This window comes from Myxocyprinus asiaticus, chromosome 5, assembly GCF_019703515.2.
Source record: "Myxocyprinus asiaticus isolate MX2 ecotype Aquarium Trade chromosome 5, UBuf_Myxa_2, whole genome shotgun sequence".
Lineage (NCBI taxonomy): Eukaryota > Metazoa > Chordata > Actinopteri > Cypriniformes > Catostomidae > Myxocyprinus > Myxocyprinus asiaticus.
The window spans coordinates 53,216,144-53,234,800 of NC_059348.1; the positions used below are offsets into that span (position 1 = coordinate 53,216,144).

General features: G+C 33.6%; 1 protein-coding gene across 1 annotated transcript in view; it reads right to left on the reverse strand.

Annotated features, from left to right (window-relative positions):
• Window positions 1-18,657, reverse strand: part of LOC127440425 (piezo-type mechanosensitive ion channel component 2-like) — a 144,868-nt gene that overhangs the window by 57,404 nt on the left and 68,807 nt on the right. Inside the window, exons 21-29 of the mRNA XM_051696980.1 lie at window positions 17,536-17,696; window positions 16,284-16,460; window positions 14,671-14,790; window positions 12,603-12,803; window positions 12,141-12,345; window positions 11,802-11,903; window positions 5,114-5,279; window positions 2,255-2,498; window positions 1,140-1,242 (exon numbers count right to left, since the gene is read on the reverse strand). Coding sequence (XP_051552940.1) covers window positions 1,140-1,242; window positions 2,255-2,498; window positions 5,114-5,279; window positions 11,802-11,903; window positions 12,141-12,345; window positions 12,603-12,803; window positions 14,671-14,790; window positions 16,284-16,460; window positions 17,536-17,696 — 1,479 coding nt within the window. The remainder of the gene's footprint in view (window positions 1-1,139; window positions 1,243-2,254; window positions 2,499-5,113; window positions 5,280-11,801; window positions 11,904-12,140; window positions 12,346-12,602; window positions 12,804-14,670; window positions 14,791-16,283; window positions 16,461-17,535; window positions 17,697-18,657) is intronic.

Here is an 18,657-nt window from a genome sequence, read left to right on the forward strand (position 1 = left end):
GAATATTTTGCTGTGAGAAAATGAAATCCATTTTAAAGGGACAGTTCATCCAAAAATGAAAATTCTCTCATCATTTACTCACCCTCATGCCATCCCAGATGTATATGACTTTCTTTCTTATACAGAACACAAATGAAGATTTTTAGAAGAATATCTCAGCTCTGTAGGTCCATACAATGCAAGTGAATAGTGATCAGACCTTTGTATCTCCAAAAATCTATAAGACTCCAGTGGATAAATCCATGTCTTCAGAAGTGATATGATAGGTGTGGGTGAGAAACAGATCAATATTAAGTCCTTTTTTACTCTAAATATCCACTTTAAATTTAACTTTCAGATGTGAAAGTGAAACTATACAAGCACCACATTTGACTTTCAGATGTAAAAGTGAAAGGTAAAATGGAGATTTATGGTAAAAGAAAGGACTTAAATTCTGATCTGTTTCTCACCCACACCTATTATATCGCTTCTGAAGATATTGATTTAAACACTGGAGTCGTATGGATTACTTTAATGTTTCCTTTATGTGATTTTTGGAACTACAGTGTTCTGGCCACCATTCACTTGCATTGTGAGGACCAACAGAGCTGAGATATTCTTCTAGAAATCTTTGTTTGTATTCTGCAGAAGAAAGAAAGTCACACACATCTGGGATGACATGAGGGTGAGTAAATGATGAGAGAATTTAAATTTTTGGGTGAACTATCCCTTTAAGGACCATTAAGATTGCTTGCATTGTGAGATTATGTTCAAGAAAATTAACTACATCCACCTGCCCAGTTCTCATTACCGTAATGCAATATTTTTTATTATTAACATAATGCAAAACATTTTTATTTATACCCACGATGTATAAATGCAAAATATGTTAATGGTCTTAAAAATAGGCTTAATTTTCTTTGTGCAAAATATACGCATAAAAATATGTATTTATTTTATTTAATTTTGGGGTGAAATTTTGTCATGTTTTCATGAGATTCACCCTGTTGCATCTTACAGCATATTCAGATGTTGCAAATAATATCTAACCTTGACAAATACATTGATAGTCTTCTAATTAACATAAAAAAACACAATGTTTGCTACCCTGTGACCATGCGGTTCAATAAGAACCCCCAATGATTCCTGTTGTTCTTTACCTGGTTTAATGTCATAGCCATTAATAGTGCAGGCGAGACTCAGCAGCTGAATTAGCCAGCAGTTATTCTTCATCAAAGACTTGAAATAACCACACGCCAGAATCTGTGAAAAACACAACATTCCATTCCATAGCATATAAGATTCTTCTTTTATTTTATTTACTTTTCATTTCTTGATTGACTTTATTTGTCTATTTTTGTATTTGTAAAATGTATGAGGTCTGTCAACAGATTCAAATAATTAATTGTGATTAAAGGAATATTCCGGGTTCAATACAATTTAAGCTCAATTGGCAGCATTTGTGGCATAATGTTGATTACCACAAAAATTCATTTAGACTCGTCCCTCCTTTTCTTAAAAAATAAAAATAAATATCGAGGTTACAGTGAGGCACTTACAATGGAAGTCAATGGGGCCAATTTTTGGAGGGTTTAAATGCAGAAATGTGAAGCTTATAATTCTATAAAAACACATTAATTCTTCTGCTAAAACTTGTGTATTATCTGAGCAGTAAAGTTGTTTAAATCTTTGTTTTTACAGCCGTTTGAGGGTTTTAGGGCTTATGGCGTTACGTCATCATGGAAGCAAAGTTGTAATATTGGCTATAAGTTTACACAGATGCGGTTAGTAAGTGATTTTATAAAACTATAATCATGTTAACACACATATTGTTTACGTCTTGTGGCTATACTTTTGAAACAGTGAGTATTTGAACATTTACAGATTGGCCCCCATTGACTTCCATTGTAACCCCGTGTTTTGCCCCGTGTTTTTTTTTAAGAAAAGGAAGTCTTAAATCTGCCTCTACATTTATATTTATTTCCTTTTAAAATTATATGGTTCAATTTGAATGCATTCAATTTCTTTAAAAAAAAAAAATGTAACAAAGAGGTTTTTATTGATTTGACGGTCTGCTCGTTCACTGAATTATTTCAAACCTGTTGAGTTTTAATGGTAGTTAATTTGTTAAAAGTCTCATAGATTTAATTTATAAATACAGTACAGATAAAAAAAAATATATAAAAAAATTAATAGTAAACTTGTTGATTTATGATAATATGATTATACATACATTTATGCATTTATTTAAGAATAGGCATCAAATTCCACTCACAGCAAAGACGTTTTTCATCGTAATGACAAAGACGTTGTAAGCGATGAGGAAGTCCCAGTAGCGCAGGATCTCTTTGATTGGCTTGAGTAATAGATCTCCTCCAAACAGCAGGAAATAGAAACATGCCACCAGGTAACCCATGCAGAAAATGCTGATACGGGTGGTGCCCGTGATGAAGATGATGGTCAGGACAAACCAGAACAAATAGCTGAACATGATGACCTTCAACATGTCAAGATAGGACCTTGAGAGGAGAGCACAATTATGAATTGCATTTAGACGTTTGCCTTGTATCCCAAACAACATAATAACCATCCTTATTACGTGGCTCACTGGAATACTTGATTCTCATTGGTCAGTCGTGGCATTCTAGGGTCAAATACTTTTGTTTAATCACTCAAAACTGACGTACTGTGAGACTACACACTCAAAAGCATGCACTTTCATTATGAATACACTACATACTTTTAAGTGCATAGTATAAGTATGCAAGCTGGGATGTTTAACCGCCGCTTGTTTTAACGAGATGAAGTCTCAACCAGTTCTGCTTAATTTCCTATCCAATATTAGACATCTTGACAGGCGTAATTATGAGTGGGTCGATATCTGGAACAATTCCTTCACATGTATATGGATATGATGCTCATTTTCATCACACCCTAAAAGCTTGCATAGATCTCCGATTTCATGGAATGCACTTTAGACCCGCCACTCCAAAGGTTAAGTACATACTCCCTGCTTTAGCGTCCTGTTTGTAGACACTGGCCGTTATGTTTAGCCACAGGTCCGTCCTAAGAGCTCTGATGAAAAGCTGAGATGTTGTGATGCAGAGCTGCATTGATGGACCACAAACAAGAAGATGCTTCCTCCTCTAAAATCAATCACTTTGTAGGAAAAAAGATCAGTCCATACTTAAAAGCTACTTATTGGGTTAGAGCTCAGACAGAGACAGAACGATATGATGGTGCATTATGAATTTCTTCCTCTTTATGCAATGTGATCCCTGGAAATTCTTGGAAAGTGATGGGGAATGACAATGGTGTAGCGACAGACAAGCAAAAACTGAATAAAGTATTTATTAAGCAGAATTTATCATTTAAAATTTGGTCTTTCTGTCAATTCATGTGCTGACTTGAATTCGCCATGGCGAGTTTTTATGTTTCTCTCTGCTGCTTTTATTCACAAAATCTTTATTTGTCTCTTTCCTTTCTTCTCCGTTCTCCCTTTCTTTTCTTTTTTCTTACCCTTCTTTTTTTTTTTTTAAAGTTTTTTCTTCTTTTCATTTTTTCTTTTTAGCTTGTCGTACAGGAACCCCTTTAAAAAAACAGATCTTCTGAATTGAGCCTTGAAAACATTATTTTTACTCTCTCCCAAGGAAACTTGAACATCAATAATAATTTCATTACTCAAACACAAGTTTTGTGACATAACAAATAATTACAGTATATGACTCATTCTGTGTAATAATGTCTATTTATTCCTCGAAATGCACTAATACTGTATATATGTCTCAATTAATCAGAGATATTTTATTTGAACTATGTTCCAGGATCAAAAATGTAACTTTTTAACTATAAGGCAATTTTTGCCCCTTGGATCTGGCATTTTTACCTTTATGAGGGCATACAAAAAACACAGTTTCCTCCTTTTATGTAAAATACTTCAATTTAATCAACTTATTAGTATAAATTCCAAATTAATCAAGTAAGGTTTTTACCTATAAACATAAATCAGCATCACATTATATTTTGTGATAATATTTATTAGGCTTAGAATAAAATATTAGAAAATATTTTAGATGTTGATTCATAAATGGTGCATTTTTACATTTGCATTTACAACTTTAGGGGCATTTGTGTCACATTCAATGGCCAGGCCAATTCTTTTGGGATCCCAGAAAATAACTTCTTTCAACTGGACGTTACCTTGAAGTTAAACTTAAAATGTCCCAAAAGTGTTGAAACAATTTGGGCTTCTTTAAATTTCAGTATTGGTGAATCAGGACATAATCAGGATATGACATCATTTATGAAATTTCACAGATCACCATCATTGTTACCTCATCTGCTCTAATAAGTCCCATTTACCCCGCAGCTGCTGTTGGTCGATTTGAACTATTCACAGAAAACAAATTGCACAAACCACGATCACAAGTGGCTATTTTTAATTTCCAAAGTGCAAACGCTATGACAGATATGAGGTCAAATATCATCTAACAATGTACCACCACTTATACCACCAAGATCTAACGAACGGAACCATGTCATGCCACCACTGCAGTGCGTATCGGATGTTGATATGCAAATAAAAATAATGTAATACTTAAAAAAAAATAATAATAATTTCTTTGCATTAATTTTGAATACATTAAGTAACTTGTTCAATTAAAATCAGCTAATATTAAGTTTAAATGTTTAGTCACATATTCACACAAGTATTTAAACACTGAAAAAGTTACATACTTCAGCTTTAACATTAGCTGTTTAAAGTTATATACATTGCTCTGAATAATTTTCTCATTCCCTTTACATTGTGCTGCCTATAATTCAAATTCAAGTTAATATTCTGCAAATCAAATTGAGGAATTGAAGGGGAATTTTAAAGGCATTCTGAATGGCACACAACCCTGCAGGCTACATCCAAATTTGCATACTATATCTATACTACACAGTGTGTGATATTTGGATTAGAGCATCCCAAATCATAGTGCTATGAAAGAGGAGGAGTTTAAGGTTTTATTTTGCCTTTTTGTTACTTGTAGATATTAGAAATTCAACAAAGGATGTGAGGCCGGAGCTGCTACATAACATTTTTAATGTGTGAATCTAACAGTGCAGTGTGTGTTTGTTTGCATTATACCTGCAGTGTATGAAGTCTGGTACGGGGTTGTGTACGCTGAATGATGCAGCATCGAGGTCTTGGCAGATTTCTACATTATCTCCTGCCATCAGGCGAACAGCCGCTTTATTTTCCTCATCGAACACTTGCCTCTGGAGTGACGCGCACAGCAACAACATGAAGTCATCTATACAAGAGAGAAAGAAGAAAATGAATTTAATGGCAGATAAGGAGGAAACAGGAGCTGAGGGTATATTTGCACACCTACAGGCCACCCATTCACAGACAAGAACAGAAACTGCAAAAAACAACAAAAGATTTCTCAAAGTTTATTAGCAAATGCATTTCTGTTCTTGAGTGCAGTGTTGTTATTATAGTTAACAAAAACTAAAAAACAAACAAACATTTGGTAACACTTTATTTTAAGTGTCCACAATAATGCACAAGTTAAGCATGAATAAGCCAGTAATTAATAATGAACTAAATGTAGAGTAAGGTTATCTTAGCCATAATTTACAACTTATGAAACTTTTTATTTTTGTGTCAGGTTTATAAAACAATATTAAGCCAGTAATTAAGGTAAAATATAGTTGGATTTACAAAGCTGTTACTCAAGTTATGGGATTGCTTTGCACATGTTTCAGTTACAATAAACTAAGTTTACTACAAATACTGTAATCACCTAATAATTTTCAAACAAATTAATAACTACTTACACAAGTATTTAATTTATTTGACAATTATTAGGTGATTCCAGTATTTGAAAATAAGACAATATGTTTCACTTCAGAACAAAAATTCTTTAAGATTTTAGCCATTTTTCATTAACAATTTAATAAAGCCAATTTGGACAAAGTTTTGGTGCTGCGTTTGCACCAGTTCGGTAGAACGGTCCTTAAAAGACAACTTGACCCCTTGTTCCAAAGTGAAAGTTTACTCTATTAAAATTACTGGTTTGTTTTGCACTTATTAGGTGGTATTTTAAGTTTATTGAACTATATTAAGACAGTAATTATGGCTTATTAAACATATATTGTACTATATCTTATGTACAAATATCTAGTACAAGAACAAGAAGAAGATGTCATATTATATTTTCAGATTTTTTTGTAATGTTTTTCTTTTCCCAAAATGTGTCACTACCAAAACAGAGAAATACACCATAATAAAAAGGATTATATTTATCTATTAAGAATTTGTTTCCATCCTCCCCTCTAAAGATTATTTTTATGAATTTTTCTAGAATATTTTTATAGCCAAATAATAAAAAAAATGACATTTTTAACAAATTTCAAAGTTCAATTTATAAGATTAACCAAAATGTAATGATTCATGAAACTAAACATATATTTAATCAATAATTATCATAAAACTTTAGTTAATACCTCAATTTTACTTTATTTTTTAAATAACACCATGTGTTTCGGTAGTGACATTTTGTTTACAAGGTTGTATCATATTCCCTAAAATATTTAGCCTAATCTTAATTTAAAAAATGATTATGTTGTAAATATTATAAACAAGAGTTTTATGATAAATAAAATGTATCAATTAATTATTAAAGATAAAACAATTGTTCCTATCATCCGTATTTGGGCAAACACTACTTTTGAATAGTCGATGAAGTAAAAGACTGCTTGGTCATACAGCTTGTTTTCCATAAAGATGAGGAATAGTTTTAAATAATAACACAAGTGGTTTCAGTAAAAAAAAAAAAAACCTCAACAATAGTATTCATATTACACCTTAGCTGCCTGAATTCTGAGCACTTTGTTAACTAATGTATCCTTTAAGTCTGTAACAAAACAACAGATCCAACATCTCAAAGAAAAATACAACCAGGAAGTGAAACTGCATTCCTGCTCATCATGGCCGTATAGTGAGTGTAGAAAGTACTCTATAAATTAGGATTTTGTATATATATATAGCTTATTATTATCTCAATTAATGCCTTGAGTTTAAATAGATAATAACATACTCTTATGACATATCCAATATCGGAATTCATATACTGTATATATTTTTAATAGTTCTTTTTATTGTGGGACCGCAGTTTGCACCAATTCGGTATTCAAAATTGTAGCAATTAATTAGTAACAACTTAGTAAGAGCAATACTAATTAGTCATAATTACTATTTTAAATATATTTAAATAAACACAAATACAACCTAATAAATGCTAAACAAACCAATAACATTAATAGGTCCAATTTTCACTTTAGAACAGGGGGTCTTTAAAGGAATAGTTCACCCAGAAATGAACATTTGCTGATAATTTACTCACCCTCAGGCCATCCAAGATGTATCTGAGTTTCTATCTTCATCAAAACAGAATTTAAGATTTTTAGGATTTCATTTCAGGCCTCCTCCTCTAAACAATGCAAGTGAATGTACTCCATTTTTTGACGGTTCAAAATGCATATTTAGGGTGCATCAAAATAATCCACATGACTCCAGTCGACAAATAAAGTTCTTCTGAACCCAAATGATTGATTATTTTTAGAAACAAAATAAAACTTATATACTTTTTAACTACAAATGTTTGCTTCCGTACATCTCTGTGACGTGCGCTCATGAGTGGGATGATGTAAGCTCGTTGGTAAGGTCACGTGTCACGTGGAGGAGTAGGCAGGAAGCGCGTCATTGTTTACAAGAGGAGCAGCGCTGTACAAAAGTTTATTTGTCTTTGCTGTAGATTTGTATTTGTATAAGTGTATTGTTCAAAATGGTCGTTTGGTGTGTGTATCCTGGATGCTTCAACCTTCAGAAACCCCAAAGAAAATGTACGCCAGGAAAAATATAAACTTTTCATCGATTGCCTATACATGATCATGAGAGACTGAAGCGCTGGCTTATATTCTCTCAAATATTGGAGGGTGTGCAGTGAACATTTTACCCCTGAGGATTTCAGACCATCAAAAGAAACAAAGTGTCAATATCTGAATTCATGTTTTTCCAGCGAACTCAGATATGTGTGAAAACGTTGTCATTGTTACACCTCCCTCGAGCTCTGCACCTCCCTCAGTGCTCCGCTCCTCATCACCCGATTTCTAATTCACCGCACCAGCACTCAATTCACTCGCTTCAGTTTGTGAAGCTTCTCTTCTGTGTGATATCACCTGTACCATTGATCTCACTGTGTAAATCCTGTGAATCTCAATAAACGCTCTCGCACTTGGTTTCACTAATTACAATTTGTGTGGCTTGAATTCCTGACAGTCATATAGCCTATATATTTCTGCTAAAGAAAAAGCACAAGTAGATAACGCAATAGCATTGCTCTGAAATAAAGGATGTTTATTTACTGCAGTAATGTTTTTTTTTTATTATTATTTGGAAATTATTTTTTATTTTATAATTGTTTTGAAATTGTTTTGGACTGTTTTGGTTTGTGAACGGCACTTGATCTGTGGTCTGTGCAAGTTTCTCTTGTAAACAATGACGCGCTTCCTGCCTCCTCCTCCACGTGACGTGTGAGCTTACCAGCGAGCTTACGTCATCCCTCTCATGAGCATGCGTCACAGAGATTTATATAAAAAGTATATAAGTATTGTTTTGTTTCTAAAAACATTCAACCGTTTGGGTTCAGAAGAACTTTATTTGTCGACTGGAGTCGTGTGGATTATTTTGATGCACCCTAAATATGCATTTTGGTCTGTCAAAAATGGAATACATTCACTTGCATTGTTTAGAGGAGGAGGCCTGAAATGAAATCCTAAAAATCTTAAATTCTGTTTTGATGAAGAAAGAAACTCAGAAACATCTTGGATGGCTTGAGGGTGAGTAAATTATCAGCAAATTTTCATTTTTGTGTGAACTATTCCTTTAATAGGAGATTTTTAGAAATTTAGTAACAGCTTTGTAAAGCCAGTAGTTATTAGCCTTAATATTGTTTAGTAAACTTGATATATGATATCTGAAATAAAGCAATAATAGCATTACTTTCTACACAAAAGACATTTAATAAGTTGTAAATTATGGTTAAGATACCCTTACTCTATATTCAGCTAATTATTAGTTACTGTCTTATTCATGCTTAACTACTGCATCATTGTAAACCCTTAAAATAAAGTGTTACCAAACATATTTGTTAAATGAAACAAAAATCCTAATATATACAGTATGTGTGTGTATATATATATATATATATATATATATATATATATATATATATATATATATATATATACAGTATATATACAGGTGCATCTCAATAAATTAGAATGTCGTGGAAAAGTTCATTTATTTCAGTAATTCAACTCAAATTGTGAAACTCGTGTATTAAATAAATTCAATGCACACAGACTGAAGTAGTTTAAGTCTTTGGTTCTTTTAATTGTGATGATTTTGGCTCACATTTAACAAAAACCCACCAATTCACTATCTCAAAAAATTAGAATATTTTAACATGCCAATCAGCTAATCAACTCAAAACACCTGCAAAGGTTTCCTGAGCCTTCAAAATGGTCTCTCAGTTTGGTTCACTAGGCTACAAAATCATGGGGAAGACTGCTGATCTGACAGTTGTCCAGAAGACAATCATTGACACCCTTCACAAGGAGGGTAAGCCACAAACATTCATTGCCAAAGAAGCTGGCTGTTCACAGAGTGCTGTATCCAAGCATGTTAACAGAAAGTTGAGTGGAAGGGAAAAGTGTGGAAGAAAAAGATGCACAACCAACCGAGAGAACCGCAGCCTTATGATTGTCCAGCAAAATCGATTCAAGAATTTGGGTGAACTTCACAAGGAATGGACTGAGGCTGGAGTCAAGGCATCAAGAGCCACCACACACAGACATGTCAAGGAATTTGGCTACAGTTGTCGTATTCCTCTTGTTAAGCCACTCCTGAACCACAGACAACGTCAGAGGCGTCTTACCTGGGCTAAGGAGAAGAAGAACTGGAATGTTGCCCAGTGGTCCAAAGTCCTCTTTTCAGATGAGAGCAAGTTTTGTATTTCATTTGGAAACCAAGGTCCTAGAGCCTGGAGGAAGGGTGGAGAAGCTCACAGCCCAAGTTGCTTGAAGTCCAGTGTTAAGTTTCCACAGTCTGTGATGATTTGGGGTGCAATGTCATCTGCTGGTGTTGGTCCATTGTGTTTTTTGAAAACCAAAGTCACTGCACCCGTTTACCAAGAAATTGTGGAGCACTTCAGGCTTCCTTCTGCTGACCAGCTTTTTAAAGATGCTGATTTCATTTTCCAGAAGGATTTGACACCTGCCCACACTGCCAAAAGCACCAAAAGTTGGTTAAATGACCATGGTGTTGGTGTGCTTGACTGGCCAGCAAACTCACCAGACCTGAACCCCATAGAGAATCTATGGGGTATTGTCAAGAGGAAAATGAGAAACAAGAGACCAAAAAATGCAGATGAGCTGAAGGCCACTGTCAAAGAAACCTGGGCTTCCATACCACCTCAGCAGTGCCACAAACTGATCACCTCCATGCCACGCCGAATTGAGGCAGTAATTAAAGCAAAAGGAGCCCCTACCAAGAATTGAGTACATATACAGTAAATGAACATACTTTCCAGAAGGCCAACTTCATTGGTCTTATGATGTATTCTAATTTTTTGAGATAGTGAATTGGTGGGTTTTTGTTAAATGTGAGCCAAAATCATCACAATTAAAAGAACCAAAGACTTAAACTACTTCAGTCTGTGTGCATTGAATTTATTTAATACACGAGTTTCACAATTTGAGTTGAATTACTGAAATAAATGAACTTTTCCACGACATTCTAATTTATTGAGATGCACCTGTATATACACTACCGTTCAAAAGTTTGGGGTCACTTGCCTAAAATGTTTCTCATGATCTTAAAAACCTTTTAAATTGAAGGTGTACTGAATGTTTAAATGTTTGAAATTAGTTTTGTAGACAAAAATATAATTGTGCCAACATATTAATTTATTTAATTACAAAACAAACATTTTATTTAAAAAAAAAAGTTTTTGAAATGGATGAATTGGACTGAATAATTAAGAAAAGCAGCCAATAAGTGCCCAACATAGATGGGAACTCCTTCAATACTGTTTAAAAATCATCCCAGGGTGATACCTCAAGAAGTTGGTTGAGAAAATGTCAAGAGTACATTTCTGCAAATTCTAGGCAAAGGGTGACTACTTTGAAGATGCTCAAATATAACACAGTTTTGATTTATTTTGGATTTTGTTTAGTCACAACATAATTCCCATATTTCCATTTCTATTATTCCATAGTTGTGATGACTTTACTATTATTCTAAAATGTGAAAAAATATAAAAATAAAGAATAAGTAAGTGACCCTAAACATTTGTACAGTAGTGTACATATATATATATATATATATATATATATATATATATATATATATATATATATAAATTAGAATACCCTTTCCCTCTCACTAACTCCCTAACTCACTAATTTCAATAAAATTTACCTCAAATTAATTTTAGATTTATTTATTTTTAAACACAGCCATTAAGTACTAAAACTAAATAAATAAATAAAATTAAAAAATAACAAAAAATCTCAAACTGGAAAAAATGGAAAAAAGTAAATCTAACAGTAATAGAGTGAAAAACAATTGTAAACTAAAGAAAGTAGGGATGACGAATTAAAAACAATAAAAATAATAGAAATAAAAACTGAAATAAAAAATTCAAAACCATAATAACCCTGCTTGAATTCTGATTTAGTTCTGAAAACATCTTTGTTAGACTCACAGACAAGGAACAATGAGTTTGGTCTGGTGTGGAAATCAGGGAGGAACAGCCATTTAATGACATTAGATTCCATCATGGAGTCGGGAAGCCTCCAGGGATAATCTGGAGAGAGAGAATTGATTGGATCATGGAAAAAGTAATCTCTATATGGTAGGAAGTTGAATGGGGAGGGGATGAAAAATAAGAGGGATTCGTGACATCAGCCAAAAAGAAAGTCGTTTTCTGTCGTGCAATCATGAATAGTTCACAACAAGACTGTGAAAGTGTATTAGAAATGTAAAAAGGGCCAATATTAAAGAAACTTCTGCTTCCTTTTTGAAATATCCCATAACCACACACCTTTACAGGCAGCGGGTGGAATTCCAATGCAAACGAAATACTGGAATGTGATCATGCACGCCAGAAAGCAGCAGTATTTGGGCCAGATCTCAGCGATGGCTTTCCGTCTGCGTCTGAACATCACCACAGCGAGAGCGATCCCATGCAACATGGAGTAAAAATCCATCCGCTGGCCCATCACGGTAATCGCCATCAGAAAACACACCTGACAAATGAATTGCGACAGAACGAGACACATTTTGTGGTAGCATTGGAAAGTCGATATGCAAATATGCACTAAAATATGACAAGCGTAAGCAGAGTTTTGTGCATGTAACATGCTCTAGGAGCTAGAGTCAGAAATTTTGATCGGGATTTTGAGGTTTGTTTTATAATATCCAACAGTTATTTTCTGATGAAAAATACAGGTATCTTTTGAACAACAAAAGGTACTGTTTTACACGGGAACTGTATGACATGTACCTCTAGTCCAAACTTGTAAAAGAAGTAGTTGATGAAATATTTGGCACAATTGACGATTCCGTTGTCGAGGTGTTGCCGGGTGATGTCATGGAAGATGGTCCGTGAGGGGGGAAGGCAAAGTTTGTTTTTCAGCCGGAAAAACTCCTGATGTCTGTATATGGTGACCTCAAACGCCAATATTGCCAACATCAACAAGTTATTCTACAAAAGAAAGAGCGGAACAACAAGATGAACAGTGAATTTACCAAGCTGACTACATCAGGACATCCTTTAGTTCACATAATCTGAACAAAAGTTGAAATTGAAAGGCGCTTCACCCTAAAACATTTTTTTGTCTATTCACCTCAGGAGGTTAAAGTAAATATTATACAAGCAGTTTTTTTGTGTGTTTATTTTATATGAGATTTGCATTTTCTCCATTTACATTTATGGGTGTTTCTTCAACTTCTGGCAATTTCGTGTCCCAGCAGTTGATTTTTATTAAAGCGAACAGGTTAAACTTTTCTTTTTGTTAAAACTGAATTGGAATTTTTTTTTACCAGGCCTTCATAATTTATTTTTGGTACTTTTCAAATGCCTTTTATGTACAGATTTGACCTATTTAGCCTTGCCCCAGACCCAGACTTTCAATATTAAACTATGAAAATCCATTATAAAACTAGAGATTATTACATGTTTAAAACTATGATCGTCTAAAACAAAGAGTGAAATAAACAAACCATTTCAATATTTATTGTGTGTTCAATAATTACGACTATCTCACAGTTATGGCATCCCTTCCACCACACCAAACAATTTCACCCTTAACCTCATACGACCCCGGATCCACATGTGTGGACATTGTATTTTGGCTTCGCTATACGCAATGCATAATTTAAATTAATTTAAACAGACTGAATACTGTTCACAACACTCTACACTGTCATTTAAGGGTTAAACTTCTGGCGCACCACGTCACGTGACACAACAGCATGACGTCGATTTCCGTGAAGCGCTTCTACGGATGCAGCGCCAACAAAAATGCCTCTGGTAAGAAACCTCTTTACATTTTTCATTGAACCCTGTTTGGGTGTAAAGAGTCTCTAGTTTCGTTTGATATGCAGCTTGAAAAAATGCAATAATTGGTCCACATACGTGGATTTTGGGACCTTATTCCCTCAAAAGATGAAAAACATGAATAACTTTCAACATTAACTCATCTGTGGGTCATTTAATTTCATTTTAATATAAATGTTGTTATATTTTATTTTGTTATCACTGTACAATACGGTTCTATTCATTAACATTATTAAATGCATTCCTATATATTTACTGTGCATCATCACATTGAAAATCAATGGGTTCATCCAAAAGCTGGAAGGCTTTATATGGAGTTTCAGAGGCTTTATATGGAGTTAGGATGAAAATAAGGTGCATTTCAAACTGCCACACTGGAGGTTAAGTCATTCACTAAATAGGGAGCAAGAAAGCATCCTATAACTCTCCATGCAGTTAAGTGCATTCACTCCTAAAATCTGATCAAAAGTTCAGTTTCAGGCTGCAGATGATGTTTGGATGGCTCAACTTGTTTGGCAGACATGGGACAATGCTTATAAGTACATAGATTCAGAATTTATAATGCTTAATCTTATTTCAACATGGTTGGCAGTGATTGGATGATGCTGACCATTACTTTTAATCAGAATTATTTTATCAGCTTTTCATAAAAAAAAAAAAATCTGACTTTCTAATTCTATAGCTTGGTATTATTTAAAATTTCAACTTAGTCCCACTGCTCACAGTTTTTAGGATAACTATTTTCTCTAGAATATTATTTATTTATTTGTTTATTGCATGTTTAATAGGTGCTACTTGTTACAAATAAAAAATAATGTAATGAAATGAAAAACATTTTAACGAGACTTTACTTTCTAGAATTCCACAGTGCTAAAATGCCTTAAGTTGAAGAAACACCCATATACATTATATCAGTATATGTGCACCTATGTGAAGAACTATATACGTTTTTTGCAATCCTGTTACCAAAATATGAGACATGTCTAAATACATAGTTTAGCTGTGTCCTCACCCTCAGATTGGGCAGTATGTCGTCAAACTTCTCAAGGCCCACCCAGTTTGCAGGGTCCACAGGCTCCTTGTATAATAGGGAACTGTTCATCGTCTTCTTCTGTTCAATTGTATAGTTGGGCTACAGAGAAAATGTGTGCATGACTATACCCATGATGCACGGACACAGCAATCAAAGATCAAACGTGCAATGCAATGCAATGCAAAAAAAAAAAAAAAAAAAAAGAAGAAGAAAAAAGTGCTAAGACAAGCTAAAAAAGTGAGGTAAAACGTGTCTCAAGATGTGGCATGGAGTCTAAAATACATAGCGCTCTTACACGAGATGCGGCACAACCATCTAGAAATAGGACAGAATTGTATATATTTCTTATTCATTTGACATCATAACATGTCTTCGTTTTAATTCCTCAAAATTCGTAAACTTTGTTTATATCCAGGTTTAGCTTAGATTTTTAACACCAGAACTTCAGCATGGGCTCTTTTGCACCACACTGTACATACATGTTACATATGTATCTAATTCTATGAGTCTTGTTTATTTTTATGGTTTTGGAAATACCCACATCCAGACAATAGACACTCCCACCATAGAAATAACTTATTAGATCCCAATCCCATCCTACTCAGTGTATGAAATCCCAGGTGTCTTTTGCTAATAAGTGTCTCTCAATAGTGCTGTTGCGATAAATGTATTTAATTATAGAGATAGAATTGTTCCTAATTCAGAGACAAATAGAAAGAGATTCACAAATAGAAAGTTGGTTCACAAAAATGAAATGTGCTCTTAGGAGCACAAACCATAAATTAATACCCTATATTACACAGTGTACAAGATCTGCTATGCCAATAATTTGGTTACATACATTCATTTTCCATCATGTAGCTAGCAGTTTCAGTCAAGAAACTTGGTTAAAATTAAAATTGCAGACTCATACAATCAGCCAGGTTAGCTATAAAGCTAATGATCGGGACACTCTACAAATGGGCAATTTTCAGCTGTCGACACTTAACAAGACACTACACATGTTTATAACTGAGAGAAAATGATACGGACCTTAAGTCACAGTATTTCTCTGATGGCATCCGTTTCTTTAAAAGTTTGCGGCCTTGGAGCTTATCTGTATGTGCTTGATTCCATGCTCATGAGAGCTGTGACTCTGGTCCCGCCCTGATAGTAAAACGAAGCGTGATTGTTTGAAGATAGAACGTGCTACGATTGGTCCGAGTAATGTGGCCGTTATCTAATTGGCTTGAGTAGACGATGGGTGGAGTCCACCTATTTGTTAACACACGTGAGCTGCCATCCACAAATGCAAAGCAAGCGATCTACAAATAAATGCGCGTGATTCACAAATGAATGCTGGACAGAGTTGTGTTTGTGAGTTAAAAAATATATTTGTAAATAATTTTTTTATTTGCAAATCTCATTTTATTTATTTGTGAATTCTCTTTATTTTTGTGAATCTCCTTACATTTATTTGTGGATCTCATTCAATTTATTTGTGAACAAACTTTCTATTTATGAATCTCTTTCTATTTGTCTCTAAATTAGGAACAATTCTATCTCCATATTTAATAAGTTCCCTTCAGGGTTATTGGCCTAAAGAAACCCACCATGATACAAACGCTTGAGTAGTTTTTGGGTTCGATGGATTCTAGCTGGTAAAACATCTTGCAGATGATGATAACACACGTCCACACCGTGCAGACGCTAGAAGCAAGAACTCGAAACTGCTTATAAGGCAGGGCAAATGCCCATGAGATCAAAAAAACATAGTTCAACAGCGAAACCTGCAAAAGATACAACAGATATCTAAAGAAACATCTTTAACTGCCAGTGGAAGTGTATCAAAACATTGTACAAAAACCTCAGAAACTCAAAATCGCAACTTCTGCTTTTTTTCGGACTTATGGAAGCCGTGGAGTGAAAAAAAAAACAAAAAAAAACATGAATTTATAAATGGATAAATAAATAGACACATTTACATTTTTCTATTTAGTTCATCCTTTTAAAATAAAATTGTGCATTAATAAATTGTGTATTTAACTGATGTTTAAAATGCAATTAAATGTAACAATAAAATAGTCATTTTAAAATACAACTTTTGAATTGCATTTAAAAAACATAAAAAAAAAAAAAAAGCATTTTATAAGACAATTTTGAACTCAATTGTCAAATGGAGAGAGAAAAGCAGTTGGCAAATGGATAAAGATAAGCCAAAGTAATACAATAGAGAAAAGCCATTGGCAACTGGGAAATGAATGAAGAAAAGCAATTGCCGAATGCTTTTTTAATATGCAATTTAACAAGCACATTTAAAAATTACTTATTAATGTGCCACTTTATTGTTAAAATTTATTACATTTTAAACATGATTTAAATACCTGATTTATTAATGCACAATTGTATTGTTAAATATAATAACTTTTTTAAACATAAATTAAATAAACACATTTAAATGTGTTTATTTATTTGTCCATTTATAAACTGGTTTATTTGTCCATGTTTTTACATTCAAATTAATAGACTGGTCATTTATTTCTTCATTCTTTTCTAATCGGCACTCCACGGCTTCCATAGACTTAATGGTGAAATGTGTAATCATTTCAATGTTTAAATTAGGCAAGTAATTTCAACGGATTAATGTAGTTAAGCAAAGATGTAGAAAGCGAGTAACAAAAGCCTACTTTCTATTCTAGTATACAAATATTCTAGTATACTATTTGTATTACACTAGAATACTTACAGTGTACTATTTATGGTATACTAGTACAATATAGTATACTATTCAAGTGTTGTTAGAGCAATTAGCTTCTGTCTGTGGCAGGCACAGTGCTAGACGTTTACAAGAGTGGGCGGTTCTACCTCTTTGATGGACAGCAGGATGATGTAAGTGGAGACGATCTTGATGATGTGCATCTCTAACAGCCACCAGATGAAGAGCTTGAGTTTATGGAAGTACTCCAGGAACTTTAGGAACAACACTGTGAGTCTGTCCACCACCAGCTGCCATTTATTCTTCAGGTCTGAAACAGAACCAAGAGATCAGACTACAATAGTTACAAGTCATGACAAGACAGAACTGAACAGAAATGAATAGAATATACCCAAATCATAGTGAATAGAACAGAACCAAATAGTAGTAAATAGAACAGAATACAACAAAACATTATATTAAAAATAACATAGAACAGTATCGACTGTAGAGATTATTTTAAAATGGAATACAAGACAATAGAATTGGACAGAATAGAATAGAATATAAATGAAAAGTAGTAAATAGAACAGAACAAAATAGAGCAGTAGAACCGAATGAAACTGTACAGAATTGAAAGGAATCAAATAGAATAGAAAAGATCTGTATGGACTGATAGAATCTGCATTGAATTGAACTACATAGTAGAATAGAATAGAACATAATAAAATAGAATTGCATAGAACAGTATTGAACCATATTAAACCTAATAGAACAGAAGTCAACCATACTGAAAAGAACAGAATAAAATATAATAAAACTAAATAGATCATATACGGTACAGTACGGCAGTATAGAACCATATAGACAGAACAGAATAGAATAAACTAGACTGGAATAGAGTAGATAAGAACAGAATAGAAAAGACTAGACAATACTTAAATAGAGCAGAAAAGAGTAGAATCAAACAGACTACATGAGAAGTGTAGAAAAGAATAGAAAATACTAGACTAGAGCAGAATAGAAGAGACTAGTCTAGACTAGAATAGAGTAGAAAATAATAGAACAAAAGAATCGACTAGACTAGAGTAGAAAAATGGAACAGACTAGACTAGAATAGATTAGACTAGAATAGAGTAGAAACGAATAGACCAGACTAGACTAGACTACAGCAGAAAAGAAAAGAACAAAATAGACTAGATTAGAATAGACTACAGTAGAAAAGAATACAACAAAATAGATTAGACTAGAATACAGTAGAAAAGAATAGATCAGACTAGACTAGACTGGAA